Raw genomic sequence first — 22,274 nt, 5'->3', positions numbered from 1 at the left:
TTTCCCACAGGATAGCGCTACAAATCCCCAAGGCATAAATGAGGACAAATCCCATTCATTGTTTGTTATGTGCTTAGACATTTTTGAGAATTAAGTGCCACTTAAAACAAGAAGTCTAGAAAACTTTTTTTTTTTCCAATTCTTTAGAGAAAAGTTTGGAAAGACACTGCAGAAGCAGAGCTACAAATATATATATATCTCTCGTATTTAAACAAAACATGCAGTCAGCTGGTGAAAACTGCTTTCTGAGCTCCAGTTTTCATTTAATTGGGAACATAAACATATGAAAGTTAAGGATAGTAATTTGATTTCAGAAGAAAGCTGCTTGAGACAAGCATCAGTCAGAGCTAACAGGAGCCATATGCTAGATGTTTTATATAAGTGATGTGGTCTTCAAAAAAAAAAATTAGGAAAAGCATATTTGATTTTGTTTTTTAAGCAGATCTTTCCTAAAGAAGTTGTAGTAAACCTTCTGTTCAATGGGCTAAACGGTATTTATGTGTGTAATTGACGTTAATATATTATATTAAATCATAGATGCAAGATATTTTCTGTTGTTGTGCATCAAAGAAGTTTGTTCACTTAACTATAACCACAGAGTGCTTGTAATTTCCCAGAGCCACAGGATAGTTAAGATAAAAGTTGGCAAATTAGAGCCTCCCTGAGTGAGGGGGTTTTGGCTTTCTGTTACTAGGTCTGCTGAGAGTTTTACAGATGTGTGCTAGCCTTTTAAAACCAAGAGCCAGTAATTATCTCCAGCAGACAGTTACGGACAACAAGCTATGGAGGTAATCCTGGCACAACAGAGGTGCAACAAGTTCCCTTGTCATAAAGAAGAAGGTTGAAAAGCACTCAGTGAAAAAGAATAAGGCTTAACTGGTGATAGTCCCTTACAAAACAGAAAGAAAGGCTCTCACATAAACCAGTATTTGTTGGCCATTTCTATTGCATTTAAAGCCATTTAAATTATGATTTTATGGATGATTATAGTCATCTTTATAGTTAATTAAGCGGTTGTTAAGCTCCCAAATATTTGCAAGTAGGATGTGTTACCCTGGCATACTAACTATAGCATGCTTTGCTAGAGATTGTGTTAACATTAAGGAACTGATACTGAATGTTTTATATTGATGGGTATGTGAAGTATAGTTAGTATTTCAGTGGAAACTCTTGGCTTGTTCCTGTTGACAGGATGTTGACCCCAACGGGCAGGGGTCAGATGTGCAGACTGAATGTTTTCTGCACACTAACCTAGAAAAGCAGTTCCATGCTGGAGGCCTGCTTTCAAAGGAAAGATTATTGTGCAAGGTTACTAAAATCTAGGTAAACTTTATTGTTTCTTAAATTGTACTTAGCCAGTTTTAAGTTAACAAGTCCTGACTGGGAGTGATCCCAGAGGTGGATCTCTGCAGGCTCTTGGCGGTCAGGGGAGAGGGATGGGCTGCTCCCGGGGGTGAGCAGAGTAACTGGTTTGAGTTCTTGTCCAAGCATCCCTCTGGGAGCAGCTGGGAGGCTGCAGAGCAAACCTACATAAATTAGCAGTGCTTGCTAGGCTTCATGTATAACCCCCCTCAAGTCCTTTTCCCACTTCAGGAAGCTGATTGTGGTATTAAGGCCCATTCCTTACATCCTAAATATAATTCTGGTTAGCTGTGAGTGGATTGTTCCAGGTGCAAGGGAAAGAAATAAGGTTTCCTCCCCACCTGCATAGGCAGCAGTGTGAGTGTGTGACTGGGAGTAGGCACAGGGATGCTCTTGCCATGGTGCTTTGGTTTGAGAAATTGCCAGGTCTTTGATGATCCAGATAAAACAATTCAGGAAGTTACTGCCCTTCGCCTGGGTGCCCTTAAAACTACCCAGGGAGCCCATTTCAGTGCCCAATGAACCTGATAAGGTTAAACCTCAACTGAGGGCAATATATGCCAGTCTGTTTGACGTTGCACAGAACTGAACTTAGTAGTGCTCACAAGGATACCCGTGACACAGATAACCTCTGTGTGAAAGACAATAATTTCTTAAATTGCTCACCTAAATCTGCATAATTCTTATCATAATTCTGATGCTTTTTAGACATGAAACTAATCATTACAGAAACTGATCCCCTACACAAAGTGCCTGGTGACTGTTGATCAAAGATGGTAAACTTCTGTGTCTGGCTGATTACAAAGATCCCTCTATGAACAAGTTTAAGTGGACAGCAGGTATAATTATTAGTAAAGAGTGATATAACAACTGTGATGTTCTTTATCCATTCTCAAATGATGAGGGGACAAATGATGTTTGCTCCCAAGTCATGTGGAAGCATATCTGGCACATTTCCCTGTAAGATGCCTATGATCTTCTTGGTTGCCATTTTCTGTAAAGCACAATCAGGTGTATATGAATAAAAAATGTCCAGAAAAGGTTATATTTTAAGGTCGTCATTCTGTGGTCAGATAAGAATGAGGAGGATCTTGGGGTGCACTGTGTTGAAGCTGGAGGAATGCTGCTGTGTTGGGATTGTGGCCTTGATTTGGTCAAGCCTAATTAAGCAGAAGCAATCAGGAGACAGCATAGCACAAATGTGTATTTTAAATCATTGCTGTGTCTTGGGTAATGTGTATCACTGTTGTACAACAGATTGTACAGCTGGTGTATTGAAAAATATTGCTCATAAGTCTCACTGAAGCAGTTATGCAATTTGCTACTCCCACCAATTTTTTTTTCCAAAGTGCTGAGTATAATGCAAGATTAAATGCATTTTGATAATCAGTTTTAGAAACTTCTGTTCCTGTTTAGCAGACGTAATAGGAATATAGAATTAATAGGGTAAATATTAGATCCTCTAAATTGCGGGGGAAAGTTTGAATTTGAATTAATTTTGAGTAATTTGATTCCTGATTTGATCACAAGGTATTGCTCCATGACAGCAGAAATAGGGTGGTTTTCCTGAGATTTCAAAGCCATTTACGTAAAACTTAATCCCTGGCTATTGACTAACCTGTGGCCAGAAAAGATTTGTAGTCAAGCACCCCTTGTTCTGTCTGTTACTTTTTATTATTCCTTTTCCACTGGCAAAGGAAATCTTTTTGCCTGCTGCTTCCCTCTATTTGAGATCACTGGGGAGCTGTTACCACTTCAAGAGGAGGTACAGAGCAGAATCTAAAAGCATTTTTGTATTTATATAAAGTATGTTAAAATGAACGTATATATGTGTATTTGTGTAGTCATGCTAGTAGTATCAAATTGTAATTTCTCCTGTAACTTTCATTTTGAAGATCTTTCAATGATTTTTCAAGTATGGGTTAATGAATTATTTTTAAAGACAAGATGAGAAAAGTTACAACAAAGTTAATTTTCAGGCCATCCTGGAACCATTAAAACTTCTCTTCTAAAAAATACGTAGGCTCTAGAAAGACATTTGACATGTAGATCCAGGAGAGATTTATTTGGGGTATCAGTCCTAAGGTGTTTGATGCTTTTGTGCCTCTAAAGAGTGTTCTGTGCTTTATCAGCTGAGTGAAAATGTTAGTAATTAACTTAGCAACATTTTTTCCTGCTCTTTGTTACTATTAAGAAAAAATATTGTCAGGTGGAAATGGTGGGTGATCCATACCGCTAGCCTTTGAAAGGGGAGTGAAATCTCCCCTTTTATGTCCAGAGAAATACATGCAACTATTTTGTTTGTGCAGTTACCTAGTAGGATATTCAAGCACGAGGTTTTGCAACCATAAGTGATAATTTGTTGGCAATTTTCTGGATCTGTCTATTGCACCCTTTGAGAAACTATGTCTGCATAGTGTATATCTCCCTTTTTCCAAAGTTCACCATGTCTAAGTTTGGAAATAAGCTGTTGGATGGTTCTCCATTGTAAGAGTTTTATCCCCAGCTCCGTACAAAGACTGCAGAACTGTGCGCATCTTCTCCGATTGTATCTCTACATCCTTGTTCTATGAGCAGATTTTTAAACAAAATGCTTCATTGCACATCTGTTGTCTTTTTACAGGTGATGTATCACCCATCAGCATGTCTCCCATCAGTCAGTCACAGTTTATTCCTCTTGGGGAAATCCTTTGCCTGGCCATCTCAGCAATGAACTCTGCCCGAAAGCAAGTCACACAAGAAGCACTAATGGAGCACCTAACAACCTGCTTCCCAGGTAACTGGATATTAGTAAATCATTGGTCAGATGGGCACATGTCTGTAAAAGGGCAGTTAAAGAATCCCCAATCCCTACCCAAAAGGTTGCTTATCTTTCTGGCTTCCTTAAAAGAGGGAGTTTGTGTTTGCTAGTCTGTTTTTCTTCACTCTTCTGGACGGGAATATTGATTAATCCTGAAATGCTCCCCAAAAGTAAAAGGAGGCTTTAGGTTCTAATCTTATAACCTTTTCTTTATTCTTAAACATACAGAGAATTGAGTTCTCTTTGACAGGGCCGTTCATGTGAGATGCATTTTGCAGGGTTAATTCCTGACTTAATGTAAATATTAAAAATTACTTGAGGTACTAAACTGCAAACTGTATTGGTTTGTTTCTTTTTTCAGACTGGTATCAGAATAATCTTCTTTGTGATTTTTCTCACAAAATAACCTTCTTTATCATCACAGTCAAAAGAGTTTAGGATTTCTTTAGTAGTTATGGAGAACAAAGCATGTGTCATAGCTAGAGCAGACTTATTCCACCTTGTGGCTTGCAAGCCAGTTTTAAGCTACCTCATAAGAGCTCTGTTGACATCATTCAACCAGTTCAAGTGTCATTGTCCAGTCACCATAGAGATAACCTCATGGAGGTCTCTGCCTAGAGCATTCTCGCTTAAAGAGCAGATTTCCCATGTACTGCATGTCTTCCTCCACCTGGACAGGCTCTCAAAACTGGTATGGCCTGATGCAAGTAATAGAGTCCAATGACGATGATGTGCCTGCTTCAGGGAGAGGTTATATTTAAACTGAAAGGAGGTTGTCAGCCTGGTTTCCAGGGGTTTTCAGAGCCTTCCTGGACACAGTTCTGGCTTTCGCTTCTGTACTGCCCTTGCTTGAAAAATCTTTAAATTGTTTGGTTTGTTTTGTTTTTTTTTAACTTGACAACTCTCTCTATGACTAAAAGGTTTGGAGAGCCATAGATACACTTGCTGTGCTCATACATGCTGGTATGCTGGTATACATGCTGGTATTCTTGTCAGCATTTGATAATATTTATTAAATGGTAAAACGAAAATGTCTTGGATTAAACATACTGTAACATCAAAAAAAAGAAACCTATATTAAGAATGTACTCTTGAATATGCTGCTTCCCTACTGGCACTCTGTATCTGGAGTTGGTGAATCATGCAAAGTGCATCTTGCAGAGAAATCTAAAAGTGTGGTGTAGAAGCATTGGGCAGAAGTTTACTGCTCAAGAGAGCACAACTTTTTCACTTGTGCTTTGTATGATCCTGGGCAAGATGTTTAACTATTCTGTGCCTGAGTTCACAGTTCTCTAAACTAGTTGAGAAACTTCTTTATTGTACCTCTTTTACAGCTGTAAAAAGCAGCTAATTAAAAATGCTTCAGTAGGAAAACTACTGATGTATCTGCCTCATCTAGGCAGCCTAACCATAGCCATGTGTTGATTTCTTGAATTTTTTTGCTTACATTTCAGAACAAGAGTTACTTAAAGCCTTGAAGGTTACATGACTTTTGCTATAACTGGTACTAAGTTTTGAGATTTTAAAATATAATTCTGGATTTGGAATAAACAGTTCTGTCTGACATTTGATAATCGCACTTTGGAAAAAAATACTGCAAGTATATTTTGTAAATACTGTCTTTCTGTCCCAATTTACGGTTTTGTTTATCAGGGTTTTTTTTCAGTATGCTTGGCTGATTTTGAAAATAGTGGTAAAAGTTGTAAGGGATAGAATGCAAAGAAGGTAAAAGTTCACAATTATAATTCCAGTTTAATTCATTTTGGTGATTTTTTTCGAAGTAGTGTTTTCTGTATAGCTATGTACTGAAAGAGTTCCACAGATTGCAAGTATTTTTCCAGTGATTCTATCAATATTTTCATTTAAACATTATTGTATGGTGGAAATGATAATTTATTGATGGCATCCCTTGGGTTTCCTGGGAGCATGATTATCAGTTGACTTGGTGTGTTGTGCTATTCTTGCTAGACAGAACCATACATCAAAAATAATTCAACAGGCTGGATTATTTTGTAGACTGCTCAGAAGAAGCCTGAGGCAAGTTAGCACACAATCTCTTGCTGCCTCTTTTTTTTCCACTAGCCATGAACATGTGCATTTCTCAAGTCTGAGATTAAAAAAAGGAGAGCCTTGTTTTTCCTACCTCACTTCCCAAAATGTAAAGAAAATTAGTTGGAAAAAAAAAATAATCCACAGTTTGTTGTCCATTTTTTCCCCTCTCTAGAGAAATGCTTTTCTCTTCCAGCCATGACATGTTTAACATAGTAAACATACATGTTCTCTCAGTGTATGAGGATTATCCAAAAATTTTGTCCTTTCCAATAAACAGAACCTTTTATTGTGCTGAGTGATATTTTTCACTGGTCTGCCCAAACTCTCTCATAAATCAGCCATGGCTTTTTGAGCCCTTGTATTCACTGTGGCTATTTTAAAATATCTGATGTCCTCCTATATTCTGATAGTTTATTTTTCCAAATTAGGTGTTGATTCTCTGAGAGAGAGGAGAGCATTACCAGTGTAGATGTATCTGTCATTGTCACATAACCTCTCTGTATCTCACCCTGTAGCACCACTTGTCTGCCTGTGTTGTTTGTGTTTTAATGAACAGATGCTTCACTGCATTTCATGGCGTTTATAAATTTCCTAAGACCCCAGATGCTATTCTCAAACTGCCTAAGAATAATAAACCTCTTTCCTCAGTGCAGGATCTTACACTTGCAGTCTAGCCCTCTAGTTTGCTGAGCCATTGTGCAGGCATAAATCTGGGCCATGGCTCTGTCTGAAATAAGGTATGCTAATTATTTATAACATCACATAGCAACCACTCCACATCCTTAACTAGTATTTCATGAGCCAATCAGAGTATTTCTTTTATCCCTTGTTAAGCCTTAGCATCAGCTCAGGAGAAAATCATTTTAGCAGATTTAACACCATTTAAATACTACTTCAGATGTATTTTTCATGAATTTATTTTATTGAAAAAGTTTGTAATGATAACGCACATCTTATTTGTGGCTTTTGTTATTTGACAGGTTTTTAAAAAAGCAAGAAGGCTTTTGCTGCACGTGCTCCCATTATTCTAACTTAGAATTAAACAATGAGATGTTTGTACAGCCCCACTTTATAATTTATTGACCGTGGTTTAAATCCTGTACATTAAATGTAAATCTTTGAAATCCAGTATAAGGAGCTAAAACTGTAACCTCTGTTCCTGTGTTTGGCAGCCAGGCCCTCTTATGTGTATGAACCTGGTTGAAGAAAACATCAAGCCTTAGTCTATGCTGCCTTTAGTAAAGATTTTTTTCTTTTTTCTTTTTCCTTTCAATTTTGTCCATGTACTTACTAAAATCATTTTAAGGTGTTCAAAATTTTCAGTGTAGAAAATATGTGTGTATTGGACTAGGTTGCTTTTGAAGCAAACAGTTTTCTGAAAGCTGGCAAATTCCTCTGACGTTCACCTTCCTAACTGTTCACTCTTTAAATATGTGAAATGTATATGTAGCACTTAAAATAAGTGTCTTACATTAACTGAGTTCACTCTAGGTCAGTGTTCTTTGTGAGCAGCAAACAAGACATAATCTTCTGTCTGGAAGCTCAGTGGATGGCATAGTAGACTCTCTTGAGATGCAGAAAATGTACATGTCTGATGATTCAGTGTCCAGACAGTTTCTGCTTTTGAATTATTAAACCACTACATAATTTTAATAACACTGCTGCTGTCATGCAATATTTTATATGCTAGAGTCTCTAAACTACTGGTTTTTTTCCTCTTGTTCCTATTTAATGGAGGAAGGGAGACGATAAGGAGACTTCTGAATGCAATGGGGTAGATTACATATAGACATGATGTGGGCAGGTTGCTATGAAAAGTCTTGAGAAAGCCAGGAAATCTGTATTTAAAATAGCAACAATGGGAGCCAGAGTGGTGTCATTGCTCCTGTCCACCATGCAGGAAAGCCTAATTTGAGTTTGGGTCTATTTCTGCTTTTGTAAGTACCTGAAAGAGATCTGAACAAAACCCATAGCTAGCATTAGCTGGCAATGCTGAGCTCCAAAGATCTGCATCTCCCATCGTCACTGCTGGCTTAGTGAACCACAGGGATGTACTGTATGCTGGGAGTGATAAAAGTGATAGTCTCCAACTCCAGAGAGAAGGTGGCTGACACGATTAACTTTGAAGCATTGACTGTCCAGGCACACTAATTTTTTTTTTTTCTTGGTGTTTATCTGCACATTCTCTAGTTGCAGGACTTAGTCAATTAATGTAACTACTGTGCATCCAGTGTTTGGAGACTCATTTACCCAGCACATTGTAGTCATTATGGTTTACTGGGTGAAAAATTAATAGTATTATTTTTACCATGTATTTGCAGTGCATTTTTGCCTAAGTTAATGTAAAACATCAGGCGATCCATTTCAGTCTCGTTCCCTAACTTTTCTGTAAATGCCCAGGAGAATGTTTTCCTATCTTTTATTTTTGTTCTGATGTTTTTGAAACAGTATGTTAAAAAAATACTTTAAATAAGGATGAAGAACCAAGTTCTTGCAGACAAAGGTAAGTATGTGTTGAGGTATTTATATGTAAGCTCCTGGAAAATGCAATGGATTGGTCAGGTTGTTTATGTAGAGGCAGGAAGAGAGATTGGCTGCTGCACAGCAGGTACATCTTGGTTGGACCAGTGTTGGACCCTGCAGTGCATTTTCAACACAGGATGGAGAAGCACATGAGCTTGAGTTCAGGGTCATCCACTTCTTTTGGTGATGCAAGTCATAATGTAAAAGGGGTGGTGTTACCCAAGCAGACATAGCAGCTCCACCGCAGGAAAGAAGAGGTTAGATGATCCCTGCTGGTTGTTACCGGAATCGAAATCACTCTTTCTGTTCCTGTGCTTTACTGTGGAAAAGCATAGTGGAAAAGTCTGTTTGGGTGAGATGAACTGTATCATTCAAGACATGTCTTTTTTGGAGCAGCTGATGTAGTTGAAACATGTTTTAATGAGATAGCAAGTCAGTTCAATCAAGTTTGTGATAAAGGAGCAGTGTGGGGGAATGCTTTTTTTTCTGTCTAGTATTCTTCTGTGGAAAAACAACTTAGGCATTCAAAGTAACAAATAACCACTGTTTTATACGTGACTGGGTATTAAATAGTTCTGGTGAACTGGGATATAAATATTTAGTTGGAAGAAGAATATAATTGAAATGTTTCCCCTGACACCCTTTGATTTCCAGTGATTCCATCTTGTAGCTTAAGGTCACCTGTGCAATGGAAGTGACTAGAAGTTCTCTCCTTTTTGTTTTTTTTTTAACACTCCATTAATGGCCTCCTTTCTATTTAATTAATAATTGATATGTCTGAAGTGTAGGAGATAAGTGGAAAAACAAACAGACAAGAGAATGCCTAACAAAGTGCTTTACTGAAGTTGTTTGTTCAGCATATTCCAGCCTGCACATTGGAAAAAACAGCTTTTTGTTGGGCAAGGGGGAGTCAGAGTCCTGCACGGTTTTATGCACTCCCTGATATGTGTTTACTGTCATTTCTAGGAGTTCCAACACCCAGTCCAGAAATCCTTCGACATACCTTGAATATGCTTGTACGGGAGAGGAAAATATACCCAACTCCGGATGGTTATTTCATTGTAACCCCACAGACTTACTTTATAACACCATCTCTCATAAGAACTAACAGTAAATGGTACCATTTGGATGAGAGGATACCTGACAGGTCTCAATGTACCTCTCCGCAACAAGGAACTATAACTCCCTCCACCTCGGGATGCGTCAGGGACCGAACACTACCCAAAAACCACTGCGACTCCTGCCATTGTTGCAGAGAAGACATGCACAGCATGCATGCATCTACTCTACAGAGGAAATCAGCAAAAGACTGTAAAGACTCATACTGTCCTCCTTCATTATGTCAGGTCCCACCTACTGAGAAAAGTAAAAGTACTGTCAATTTTTCTTATAAAGCAGAGACGCTCACAAAGCCTAAGGATGTAGAAAAGCAGTCTAAGAAATTTGGACTCAAATTATTCCGATTAAGTTTTAAGAAGGACAAGACAAAACAGTTGGCAAATTTCTCTGCCCAGTTTCCTCCAGAGGAGTGGCCGCTAAGGGACGAGGACACCCCTACCACTATACCTAGAGAGGTAGAAATGGAGATTATCAGGCGCATTAACCCAGACTTGACTGTAGAAAATGTCATGAGGCACACTGCACTAATGAAGAAACTTGAAGAAGAAAAAGCTCAACGAAGCAAAGCAGGATCTTCAGCTCACCACAGTGGACGAAGTAAAAAGAGCAGGAATCACAGAAAGTCTCATGGGAAATCGAGGTCACACAGCAAGACTCGGGTGTCCAAAGGAGACCCATCAGATGGCTCTCATTTGGATATACCTGCTGAAAGGGAGTATGAGTTCTATGATCCCTTGACTCGATCCCCACGGGAAGGCTGTTTTATAATAGAACACAAGGGAGATAATTTTATAATGCACAGCAATCCTAATATGATTGAATCTCACTTTCCCATGACACCAGAGTGGGATGTGTCTGGTGAGCTGGCCAAAAGAAGAACTGAAATGCCTTTCCCTGAACCTTCCAGGGGAAGCTCCCACTCCAAGGTCCATCGGAGCCACAGCCATACACAGGATAGAAGATCGAGGAATGAGCGGTCCAGTAAGGCTAAAGAAAGGTCTAGATCCATGGATAACTCCAAGGGACCTCTGGGCTCAGCTACTTTATGCACACCTGAAGATATAGGTGAAGGCTGTAGCCCAGATGACCAAACAACTAGCCAAACTTACATTGACGATAGTACCTTAAGGCCATCTCAGTCGCTCAGTCATCAAAGGGCTCTGATTCCATCTGCAAGCTACAAAGAGACTTGCATCCCTGAAATAGCTAGTGGCAGTGTAGAAACCCCCAGTTCTTGTAGCCTATTGGAACAAAGCAAGCCTACAGAGAATTTGCCGTCGTATAGTGAGCTCAACTCCTGCACAACAAAATCTGCAGTCGATGACTATTTTCAGTGCAACACATCCAGTGAGACTGTGCTTACTGCTCCGTCACCACTGGGAAAGAATAAAGAGGATCATGATACACTGACAGGGACAGATGGGCTCAAAAAAATGACTCCTGCAGAAAGACAGTCGCAGCATATTGCTAGGGAGCCTGGGGTGCACAAAGAGGAGTCCCCAAAGGGCCCAAGCAGTGGTTCAGTGGTTGCTGGCCAGACTTCAGAGGTGATCGCAAATGGGCGGCTGGTTCAACACCATAGCGCTGAATCAAGCAGCCTTGATAAAAGGAAAGAAATATTTAGCAAGGATACACTCTTTAAACCTCTGCACAACACTCTTTCTGTGAATAGTTATCATAAGTCTAGCACACCCTTGCTAAAGCCCCATCAGAAGACCCCCTCTGACACATTGCCAGTCAGATGTGAGAAACTTGAACAAGCGATAGTAACCTCGGTCACACAAGTCATGCCTGTTTCACAGAGACAGCAAGAGACAACTGGGAACCAGGAGGCCTCCTTTGACTACTACAATGTATCTGATGACGACGACTCAGAGGAAGGAACCAACAAAAATGCTGAGGAAGAAAAGAACAGGGATGATGTTGGCACAATGCAGTGGCTCCTAGAGAGAGAAAAGGAGAGGGATCTGCAGCGAAAGTTTGAGAAGAATCTTTCTCTTCTCACCCCAAAGGAAACAGAAAATAGCAACAACCAGAGGGCCACCCACTCAGCCCGCCTGGACAGCATGGACAGCAGCAGCATTACTGTGGACAGCGGGTTCAACTCTCCACGGTAGGACTGTCACATTCATTGCAGCTTTACAGACTAGAAAGTTCCATTTTTAGTTATATATGTGTGTGATATTGGTGACAGAATGTAGGGCCATATTAAACAATGTCACACGTTTTCAGACAGTGTTTTCTACAGCTCTGGAATCTGCTATTCAGATGTGTGGGTTTCCCACCATATCGTAAGCAACCAATGACCATTTGCGGCATTGACTCTGTATTAGTTCATTTTCTGTTTGCTGAAAACCTCCCTGTATCCTTTTTTTTCCTGTATTAAACTTGTGTTTGCATTTAGAATAGAAGGGATGAGCTCCTGCATACTCCCCCCTTCCCTTTCCCTCTAAGATACCATCAACAAGACTAATTGGAAGACTAGACATGACTAGGTGGCATAATCTTTGGCTCAGACAAAAAAAAACCCAAACATGATTGTTTTGGGTTTGGGGTTTTTTGTTTGTTTTCTTCAAAAATTTTGGAAGTGTATCTGTCACCGTTCCAAACTGGTGAAACTGGAACAGCTGCTCCCCACACACACCTGAAAGTGCTCAGGCTATTTGAACTTCAGAGGTGACCCAGCGCTGCATCAGCAGAGAGAGAGGTGCTTTGCCTAAGATACTTGGGAAAAGAGTCCAGACGTTTGCGTGTGGTGGTGCTGGTTAGTCATTTCCATTCCAGGGATCTCAGACATCATGGAAGTCTCATTGTGCTAGGAATCTTTACAGGCGTAGGGAGGAGAGAGTTGCTGGTGTGTTCCCTGCCCGGAAGATTTCACAAGCTCGTTTCCAGGTTAAGAATCCTTCGCTCGAGCCTTCTTCCTTCTCTGTCTGGCCTCTGAGAGTCCTAGGTCCCTACTGGAATGGAGCTTGCTTGGTTTTGTTTGCCCTGGATAGCAACCCATCAGAGTTCAGAACAATGACTCTAAGAACACAGAAATAATTTACAATGGTAGTTCGCTTATAGCGTCTTACTTAAGCTTAAATTATTTATTGCCTGTGTTTAAAAATAAAACCTCCAAGACTGGATTTGTATTAGGTGAAAGAAAATGGGTTTTTTGGGTTTTTTTGCTGACCACCACCCCACCCCACCCCCGCCCCGTAAAAGGTGTTGTTATTCCTCAGAATTATATATTTTTTAAAATCTATAGCAAAGGCTTTCAGAAAGGCATGTGAAGGATTTCCTGCTTGTACACAGGACTAAATTTCATTTTCAGTTAATGTCACTCTGGAATAAATTCCTTTGGATTTGATGGCTACTCCCACTTGATGTTAATGACAAGGCAGCAATTAACTGGGCCTGCTGCAGCATGCAGTGAACGTCAAACTAGAGCAGGCTTTTAACATATGTATAATTTTTCTGAGTAAAAAATTTGAAAAATAGTTTGGGTAAATTGTATCACTTACACTGAGTCCAGCTTAAAAAAGAAACCTAGGAAGGTTTTTAATTTGTTCCTGTTATTGATTGATCTGCAGATGCTTGGCATCTTTCTCACATACAACTGTTGTATGAGGCTACTTGCACTGTTCTTTTTTAAATGTAATCTCTTCTTTTAGTTGAAGTGCTGTACTTGCAGTCAGTTTTCGGGGGGGAGTATATGGTGGTGTTTGCTTCTTGCCCAGCCTGTCTCACTCTGCAGAGTGCATTTCACCTCCAGGATAGGATGTCGACTGGATAAAAATCAGTTCTTAGACTACTATTTTGCTAGCTGTATACGAGCTGAATATCAAGCTTGCATTTCTGGTTAATGCAAAGGCAGACATTTCCTTCCCTAATTATTTACACAAAAGCTAAAATTTCTGTTGATGTTAATCTTAAACTTAGCTAGCAAGAGAACAGAACATGGCAAGCATACTGGATTTAGTGCTGCCTATACCAGTTTGTTTTGATCAAAGGGGAAACAGATAAGCAGCTTTTAATAACGATTGTGTTCCACACATCCCTTTATTTTACTGTTTACTTATTAACAAATGTCTTTTTTTGGCAAGACCACATAAAGTAAGCTTTAAAAAAAAAAAAAGAAAGAAAAAAGCAACATTCTGTAGGGTTTTGTAAGACCAACGTATAGTCTGGATATTTCAAAGGCTTTTTTATGAGCTTTGCATCAAGATGATTAAATTGGATGATTTTGCTGAGTTTTGGTCACTCCTCAGTGTAAGTCTATAAAAATAAATTGAACTGAGGGTGAATTCAGCCCTTTGGCTATAATTACCATGCTGTTATTACTTTCCTACCTTATAACAAAAAATTTACTCCACAGCCCTTTTCCAGGAAATACAAAAAGGCTATCCAGCGTCCATCTGGTAAGATTCACCTAGATCTGACAGTGTCCATTAGCAGATGCCTAGGGAAGAGTATAAGAACAGGACATGCATGTGGTGATATTCCTCAAGTATATTCTTCTAGCCTCCACTGATGTTGTAACTCTCGACTTTCTGAGGTGTGGTGGTATCTTTTCATTTAAACTGAAGTGTGCAGTGTTGCTTGGGGAATCAAAATTACCAGTTCTACACTGTGAAAGAACAAGTATATTTTTAAAGTGTGACAAATTGAAAAAAGGGGCATTTTAAAAAAAACAATGTAGTTAAAGAGATTTGCAATGGTCATTCAAAAGTATTTTGTGTGCAAAATTCGTGAACACGTCACCATGGGGAAAACAGCCTCACGGTATTATGTTCATTGCTTTTATGCAAGTTGTATATAGTAAATGTTAGCTGTCAATATTAATTTTATTCCTTTATTTTTAGAGCTTACATAATACTGCTGCTCTTTTGTCACCTAAAGAAAGAGCTAATTTTGGCACTACTCTGCATGCAAAATTCTCGCTGCAGTCTTTGTGTATACATGTTGTAATGGTCAGTTTGTAATATCAGAATCAAAAATGTTTGAAGATCGGGAATTGGTGGTCCCATAAAGAATGATACAATACTGAATGTTCTCTGAAAAACAAAGGTTGCATCTATTTTCATTAAAAAGCAGAGGGAGAGGAATCAAAACATGAGCAACAGAAGTGCACCTTACATCACTGCAGCTCACTGAGATCTCTTACTATGTGCGTCACCCATCATAGCTGTTTGGAACTACTGACGCTAAGGCGATAATTGGCAGAAGATGATCAGTACCATTTTGATCAATTTAAAAGATCTGTGGGAATTTTCCTAAAAGCATCATTGATTTTCCAGATTCAGTCAGTTTATCTGCCCTACAACTAAACAAGGTGTTTCTTCCTTCCCCTATGCCATGCACTGACACATTTCTCCCCTGCCACATCCAAAGCTGTGCATTCCTACTCTTCCCCAGATGCTAGCACTAATCTTTTTTTTTTTTTTTTTTCTTAGGGCTAGTATTTAACTGAGAGCGGTCCCTGATCTGGCTGGCTGCAAGGCTCAGCATCAGGGAAGCAGCAGGAACATGTGGCAGGGTCAGGTCCACACAAGGCAGGCAAGAGCTGCCCCTTTCAGTAGCAGGTAAATTTAGGTTGACTTTAAACTGACTACTCTGTCATTAGTATCTCTGTTTCTAGTGCTTATTTAACAAACCCATTCAGTCCTCTAAATGTACTCTGTAAATATCTCCGTAGCAAGTGGTGATGTCATTTTGCAAAGCAGTAGGGATATAGGTGAAGGATACATAACCAGTGATCACATGACTATTTGAAAACCAAACCTCTCTCTGCACAGAAACATATTATTCGGAGATCAAAAATTATTAAGAGTGGAAAGAGAACAAAAAGAGTAGTAGTGGTAAAACTAGCCTTAGCATATCTTGGCCGAGTTGTTTAAAAGCTGTAGACTAAAATACAGGCTCCTCTGCATTGATAATTAGATGTGTCATTAAAAGGCTCTGTCTTAAAAGTGTTAAGTGTCCTGTCACTCCCATGGATAAACAATATGTTAGAACTGAAGGAATGTTGTTGTCCATTTTATGAATGAAATAGCAGCACTAGTTGTTGTTTAGGGCATGATATCAGACCAGGCAGTTAAGATTTCTCAGCATCTTGTAAGCTGCAGTTGTCTCGGCTGCAAAGCAAAATTGAAATGTTGTGTTTAGAAGCATTGTGAGTTTAATGTAAAGCAGCATTTTTAGTTAATATTTTGTGTACAAAGACATAGGTAGAAGAGGAGACAACAGAGGAAGCTGTGTTACATGATTACTCTCCTAGCTCTGCCTAGTCACAGAGGTGATTTGATGAAGTTATTTTGTGCAAAAATGCACCAGTCAGGAAAGAAAATTAATATGTTCCACATGCAAGAAGGAAGCTATTTCCTTGGGTGAAAAATCCAGATGATACTGGTTCAGTTTACAGTTTGTGTGACAGCTTCAGCTCTGCTTAGTGCTATACCTGTGTTACAGTATGATGACTGCTGAGTACCTCTGGAACCCGTTTTGGAGGAACATATGTGTACCATCAAAATGAGATGGTTCATTGATGTGACATTACATACAAACAAAGGATGCCTGTTATAAAACGCTCTATTCTCCTTTCCTGTCTGGTCGATAGCTATATAGGCACGTCATATATGAGTGTGTATATATATTTCTTTTCCGTTCTAGTACTCGTGAGAGCCTGGCATCCAACACTTCAAGTATTGTTGAAAGCAACAGACGTCAGAACCCTGCTCTGAGCCCTGCACATGGTGGCGCAGGCCCAACGTTCAACTTCCGAGCCACTGCAGACCCACCGACAAGTGAAGCTGAGAAACTGCAGAAACCTGCTAACTGCCTGCAAGCCTCTGTCACTAGTGTCTGATAGTCATCCTGCCTCAGATCTTCTGCCTCATCCTGTACAGCAAAGTTTACGACACTGGGACTGATGTTTACATCTTTGGGGAAAAGTAAAAAAAGCATCTCAACCACAGTTTTAGTGTTTACTTAAACTGTGCTGCTATGTAGACTAGGGGCAACAAAGAAATCTTTATTTCAAGGTATTGCTTTTCACATTTGCGGCTCTGTAGCAACAGAATAGCAGTAGGGATAATATGTACACTTTTTGCTTCACTTAATTGTAACTGAGCACATATATGAAAGTCTAGACACTGTAAGTGTAATCTGCATTTTCAATGTCCATGCAGTTGCCAACTTCATTTTAAAATGCCACAGATGTGTGATGCCCCCGATCAGAGGCTAAACTCTGCTGCAGAGTTGATCATTTTTTACTTCAAAAACTGAGCCACTGCTGAAAGTAACCAGCCAGGATCACCATGAAGAAAAACAATGCCAAACATGACAAGTGATGACCTCAGCTCTATCTGTGAATTATTAATACTAATCGGTCATTTTCACTGTGCGTTTTTGTGACACAATTTTGCAAACACTCGTTTAAGCGAGTAAAAAGAGGTTTGGGGTTTGTTTTATTTTGGGTTTTTTTAAGTACGGAGGGTGGGAAGGGAGACGACTTCTCCTTTTGTGTTTCAAAAGTATGAGAGATGTTTACTTACTGAGACTTGATACTTGACCTTCCATAGTCACAAATGAGGAGGTGGGCCTTTGCATAGAGGGGGGAATGGGGAAGGAAGGGAAAGTTATAACTGTCATGGAGCCACAGTGTGGAGTGACACAAAATATAACAAATGTCTTCAGTATAAATCAAGTATTTAAAAAAAGATAATCTAATTCTTGTGTCATTTCTGGTATTGCAACTTGCCATTAATATAGGAATCAGAATACCTAATTTCTTGGAACAAAAATATTCTTTATGATATAAATGACAAGTATGGCCTGAAGAATTGATTTCTTTCTAGTGGAAGGACATAAATCTATTTTATGTAGCTTATTAAATAGAGTGCCTAAATTAGGCTATTAAAAATAGCATACATTGTAGTGATTATCAGAGAACAAAATTTAGAGAATTATAAACTTCTGGCCTTTTTATTCAGTGGATGTTATTTGCAATTTAGCATTTTATGGACATGTCTAGTTGCTAGAAATTAAATGTGTCCACACAGTTGGCAGTAGAAATCTGAATTCTGTCGGTATGGTATATCCTATTGCTCTCCCCTAAACTGTTACTCCAAAGTAATTAGTACTATGCTAATTACTGTAGAGTAACTTCTAAGGATAGTTAAACTCCAAGAGTAATTTTTAGGTATAGGGTCATTCTGCTCTGTTACTCATGCAACCTGGTAGTGCAACAAACTGACTTCAAATTTAACTCTCTTTTTTTTTTTTTTTTTAATCAGAACAGACGAATTGGTGGAAGAATAACAAAGATACTAAAATGTTCTACAGCCCAAATTGTTGCATAGGAAGGGGACATTTACATTGTCTAGGTCTTGTAGTACACAGGTATGAAACCCAACTGTACATATTAAAAACCAGTATTTTCATCAGGTTCTGGTGACACGTATTACTCTATACACAAAGTTATTTGAGCTTCACTCATGTTCTCTATTGTCATCAGAAGTCTTTACTGAAGATTCAGCCTTATGTTACACAGTTGGATACAGTTCATTTACTTATAAAACGGTTTTCTAGCACTGGACACAATCAGTTTCCAGTTCTGTCAAGAACACCCAGTCGATGCACAGGTCTGTTTTCCTTGGTTTCAGTGTATAATTTCCATTTCATAGGAGCAATAAGACCTTTCAGTGCACATAAAGGAAATTATTGTGCTTTTGGTTGGTTATCAAAGTCACTTGGCCTTTAGCCTTCTGCCTTATCATACCTTCCAAGATGTGCTCTAATTACCATATAATGCTTTGCATGATGCATCTTATTATTCAATATGTAACTCCAGCCGTACTTATTCCATGCGAACTGTAGAGTCAGAGCTTTTGTGGGGAATTGTCATATACTATGCAGTGGCTGACTGTGATTTTGTTTCTGAGACGAGCTCTGACATCAGTAGTGTGTATCAATTCAGTAAATAAAAATGTCGAAACGATAAAAAAATTTACAGTGATGATATGAAGTACTAACAGAAGTATTAAAATGTGAACAGCAAAAACAAATTTCACCTTTGGGGGAAATAACTTGTTTGTCATAAATTAATCAGAATTTGTGCAGGCAGCTGGTTGTACAGAAGACATAATTCCAACAAAATATGATAGTACATACCTGCAAACTGTGTAGTATGTTATCTCCTAAAGTTCCCAGAGACCAGCAGACAACATAAATGTCATATTAATGTTGACATGGCATTGTACCAATATTAATGTGACTCTTGGAATATGGAATGTAAACAGAAGTTTCAAATAGAAACGTTCTAATCTTGAATTCTTTTTTTTTTTCTTTTAAAATCAACAGTGGAATATTAGGAAATTCCATCTTGAGGTTCTGGTAACAAAACCACGAGAGTGGAGCTTGAGTGCTTTATGTCACCCTAATCCTTTGATGAAATCATAGCCTTGTATTACATGGTTGCTTATCTATCATTCTTCTTCTAATGTATCAATTTAAAGGTTTACAGAGTTAGATTAGGTTGAATCTGTGTTGTGTTCAACTGTAAAGGGTCAACACAAATCTGTCGGCATTTTGCACACTTAATATGTATTATTATAATACAACATGTTACGTTTATGGTAATTTTTTTTACACATATAACTACCTCCATGAATTTGATGAAATGCAGCAACATGAAAAGTGTATTGTACAAAGCAAGGTTAAAAACTTTGAAGCATTAGGTCATGGCGTTCTTTTGTGTGTCAATGCTTGCGTATGAAGTCATCATGTTTCCATTGCCACAATTTCCTTCTACAATATTAAAAATCTGGCTTTCAGATGAGTCACTTAAAGACTTTGACAAGGCTGCATAATTGGGATAAGAGTGAAAGGGAGGCTGAAACCTCCCATCCTCTCCCCAGTTACTGCTAAAATTTCTGCCTGGTAGAACTTGAAAATGTATTTGTAATTTAGTAAATTAGGAACATCTACAGTTGGTGAAATATGATTGACAGTTTGGGGTTTAACAGAAGACACTCTGGGTATTTTCTTGGCAGCCTTCAAATACTTTGGGCCCTATTCTGCCTCCCTCTTTGTCAACATACCAGGTCATAGTTTCTCTGAACTGGCAAGGGTGTTAAAACAGCTCTTCCTTTAATGATACGCACTCTGTTCTCTAGATTGTGTGCATCTGAAACACTTGCTCCTATAGAAATTACCAACAGCCTTTAATTGACTTTGCTGGGAGCAGTATTAGGGTCCCTACTTGAGGCATGTGCCTATTGTTCAAAGAACGTGGGCGAGTTTCCAAGAAAAACGAAGCTGGCTTTTGAAAAGTAGCCAGCTGCAACAAGCCACCTTTCAAGAGGGAAGAAAGAAAGATTTTTCCAAAAACCAAAGGAAGAAAGTGGCAGTTGAACCTAAGCAGATCACATTTATATACAAATCCCGATTTATGAACACCTCTTTCAGCAAACCTAGTACCATTATCCTGATGCAAATGAATATACAATCATCAGTAGAGCTAATTTTGCTGGTTTAAGTATTTCAGTTAAAAATCATAAGAAATCATTAGCCATTTGACTCTTTGCACCACTGTAAAATGTCCGTAATATGCAAAACAATGTTCATGCAACTTTAAAAAGTAAAATGTATTGGAAAACAAATACTTTCATGAAAACGGTGGCCTAAGTGCTTGCCAGCAGTAGTTGTTTTTAGAAAAGAGAACAAGCAAACCAGTATGCAGAGGCCATCATAAACACAAATAACACTGCACTTAAATCATGCCTTTTCGCCTGAGGGCCTTGAAGCACTTGGTACCAACTCAGCCTCCTGAGCCTGTGAGGTAGGCAGAGCCCACTGACCCTCTTTTATGTCCAGGCACACTGGAAAAAACAAAGGCTGAGAGTCTGCGGGCTAATTTATTAACCAGTTTCTTTCTTAAAGTCATGGGAATAAGTTTAATAGTTAACCAAAGTGTTTCTTGTTTATACTCCAAAGTCTCTTTCGATGCATTCAGTTTGTTTAAGTAAGAGAGAAACTACTTTGCAGTCCTGCAGAGACTTTTGGACTAGCAGTGCCAAAACCGATCAGTTTTAAGTCATATGAGTACTGCCAGCGGTGGTTTTAGAAACAGTTATTTTAATTAAAAATTTGTTTTTCAAATACATTTTGCAGAGCTTTTCCCAATGCGATTGTTCAAATTGTTGTGCTGAGAAAGCAAATAGCACTCCTAATCTGGTGTCACACCCACAGTTTACAATTCTCTTTGCTCTTCTGAAGAAAACTGTACAGTATTAGAGAGAAATGTTCTATTTTTTACGAAATTCTTTAAAAAAAAAAAAGGTATATATCTAAAATGTTCCCCCCAGCATAAGTGCATCGTTGCTGCATGAGAAGCATGCAGTGGACCCACCGAAAGCCGAGCTGGTGCTAGAAGAAAACGGGACTACCACGCTTCTTTCGTAGCGGCGCTCTAAACGTTGGTTCCAGTTATGCGGGTGCAAATCTGGCGTAACTCCCCTGATCTCCCACGGATCTGACGGAGATGGGAATGGGTCGTTAACTCCATTGAAGCTCAGTTCTGAGCTGAGGGTTTCCGTGTTCCTCCCTCCCCCCCAGCCCCCCGACACTAAATGCAGAGAAGGAGCAGAGGGCCACACGCACGCAGCTGGCTCTGGAAGGGCAGCCTAGGTTGAAGCCCTGGTGAAACGCACAGCCACCCAGCCGGGATGCTGCGACAGCCACCAGGCGTTTCGCACCTCGGACGGGCGATTTTCATGCGGTACGCTGCCCTCGGGTTGCGTAGCGGTTAGAGCCACCCAAAGGATACCCACCCAGCAGTATGAAAGGGCCCTTGGAGTAATTGGCACAGATGTTACTTTTACATGTGGAGGAGACTTAAGTTTAAAGGGATCATAATTCTGCAGGTAATTTTCTGTGAGTGACTGAATGTGGCTGTTGCATTAGGTTTAAATGAGTTAATAAATGCAAGTGGGACTTACTGTATGTTAGAAGGGAGTTTTGCAGCCAAGACTGCCTTGTATAAATGTGTTTGCACTGAAAAAAAAAATTTAAAAATTACTTGGTCTCTGGTTGCTGTAAAGGTCATCCAAGATGGATGTTCTGTTTATATTGTATAGTATTTCATATGAAATAATTACAGTTCATGAAATGTCTTCCCTAACGTTACTGATTTATAACAGCACATTTGTAACATGGTTTTTATTGTGTCAGTGTACCATATTGTAAATGATGATTACTTGTCATGCTTAGTATAATAATTTAAAGGAAAAAAAAAAAAGGACAGGGATTTTTGTAAGTCTATATTTGAAAGTCCCTCCATATGGTAATATTGTGTTCATGTTGTTTATGTAGTGTTGTGTGAATATCCATTTTGGATTGTGTTACTTTTTAAGATATTAAATAACATTTG

General features: G+C 39.0%; 1 protein-coding gene across 6 annotated transcripts in view; it reads left to right on the top strand.

The window, feature by feature from the left end:
* The window catches only part of STOX2 (storkhead box 2), a 75,146-nt gene extending 52,872 nt beyond the window's left edge, over positions 1 to 22,274 (top strand). For 4 of the 6 annotated variants that reach the window (XM_075500235.1, XM_075500238.1, XM_075500239.1 and 1 more), the window contains 3 exons: positions 3,986 to 4,138; positions 9,704 to 11,969; positions 16,514 to 22,274. In XM_075500235.1, coding sequence (XP_075356350.1) covers positions 3,986 to 4,138; positions 9,704 to 11,969; positions 16,514 to 16,709 — 2,615 coding nt within the window. In that variant the 3' untranslated portion in view covers positions 16,710 to 22,274. Of the gene's footprint in view, positions 1 to 3,985; positions 4,139 to 9,703; positions 11,970 to 15,297; positions 15,427 to 16,513 lie in introns of all 6 variants that reach the window. The other 2 variants (XR_012775506.1, XR_012775507.1) reach the window with 2 other exon arrangements.

This window comes from Mycteria americana, chromosome 4 (genome assembly GCF_035582795.1).
Source record: "Mycteria americana isolate JAX WOST 10 ecotype Jacksonville Zoo and Gardens chromosome 4, USCA_MyAme_1.0, whole genome shotgun sequence".
NCBI classification, from domain to species: Eukaryota; Metazoa; Chordata; class Aves; order Ciconiiformes; family Ciconiidae; genus Mycteria; species Mycteria americana.
This window is presented reverse-complemented; position numbering and strand designations above follow the sequence as displayed.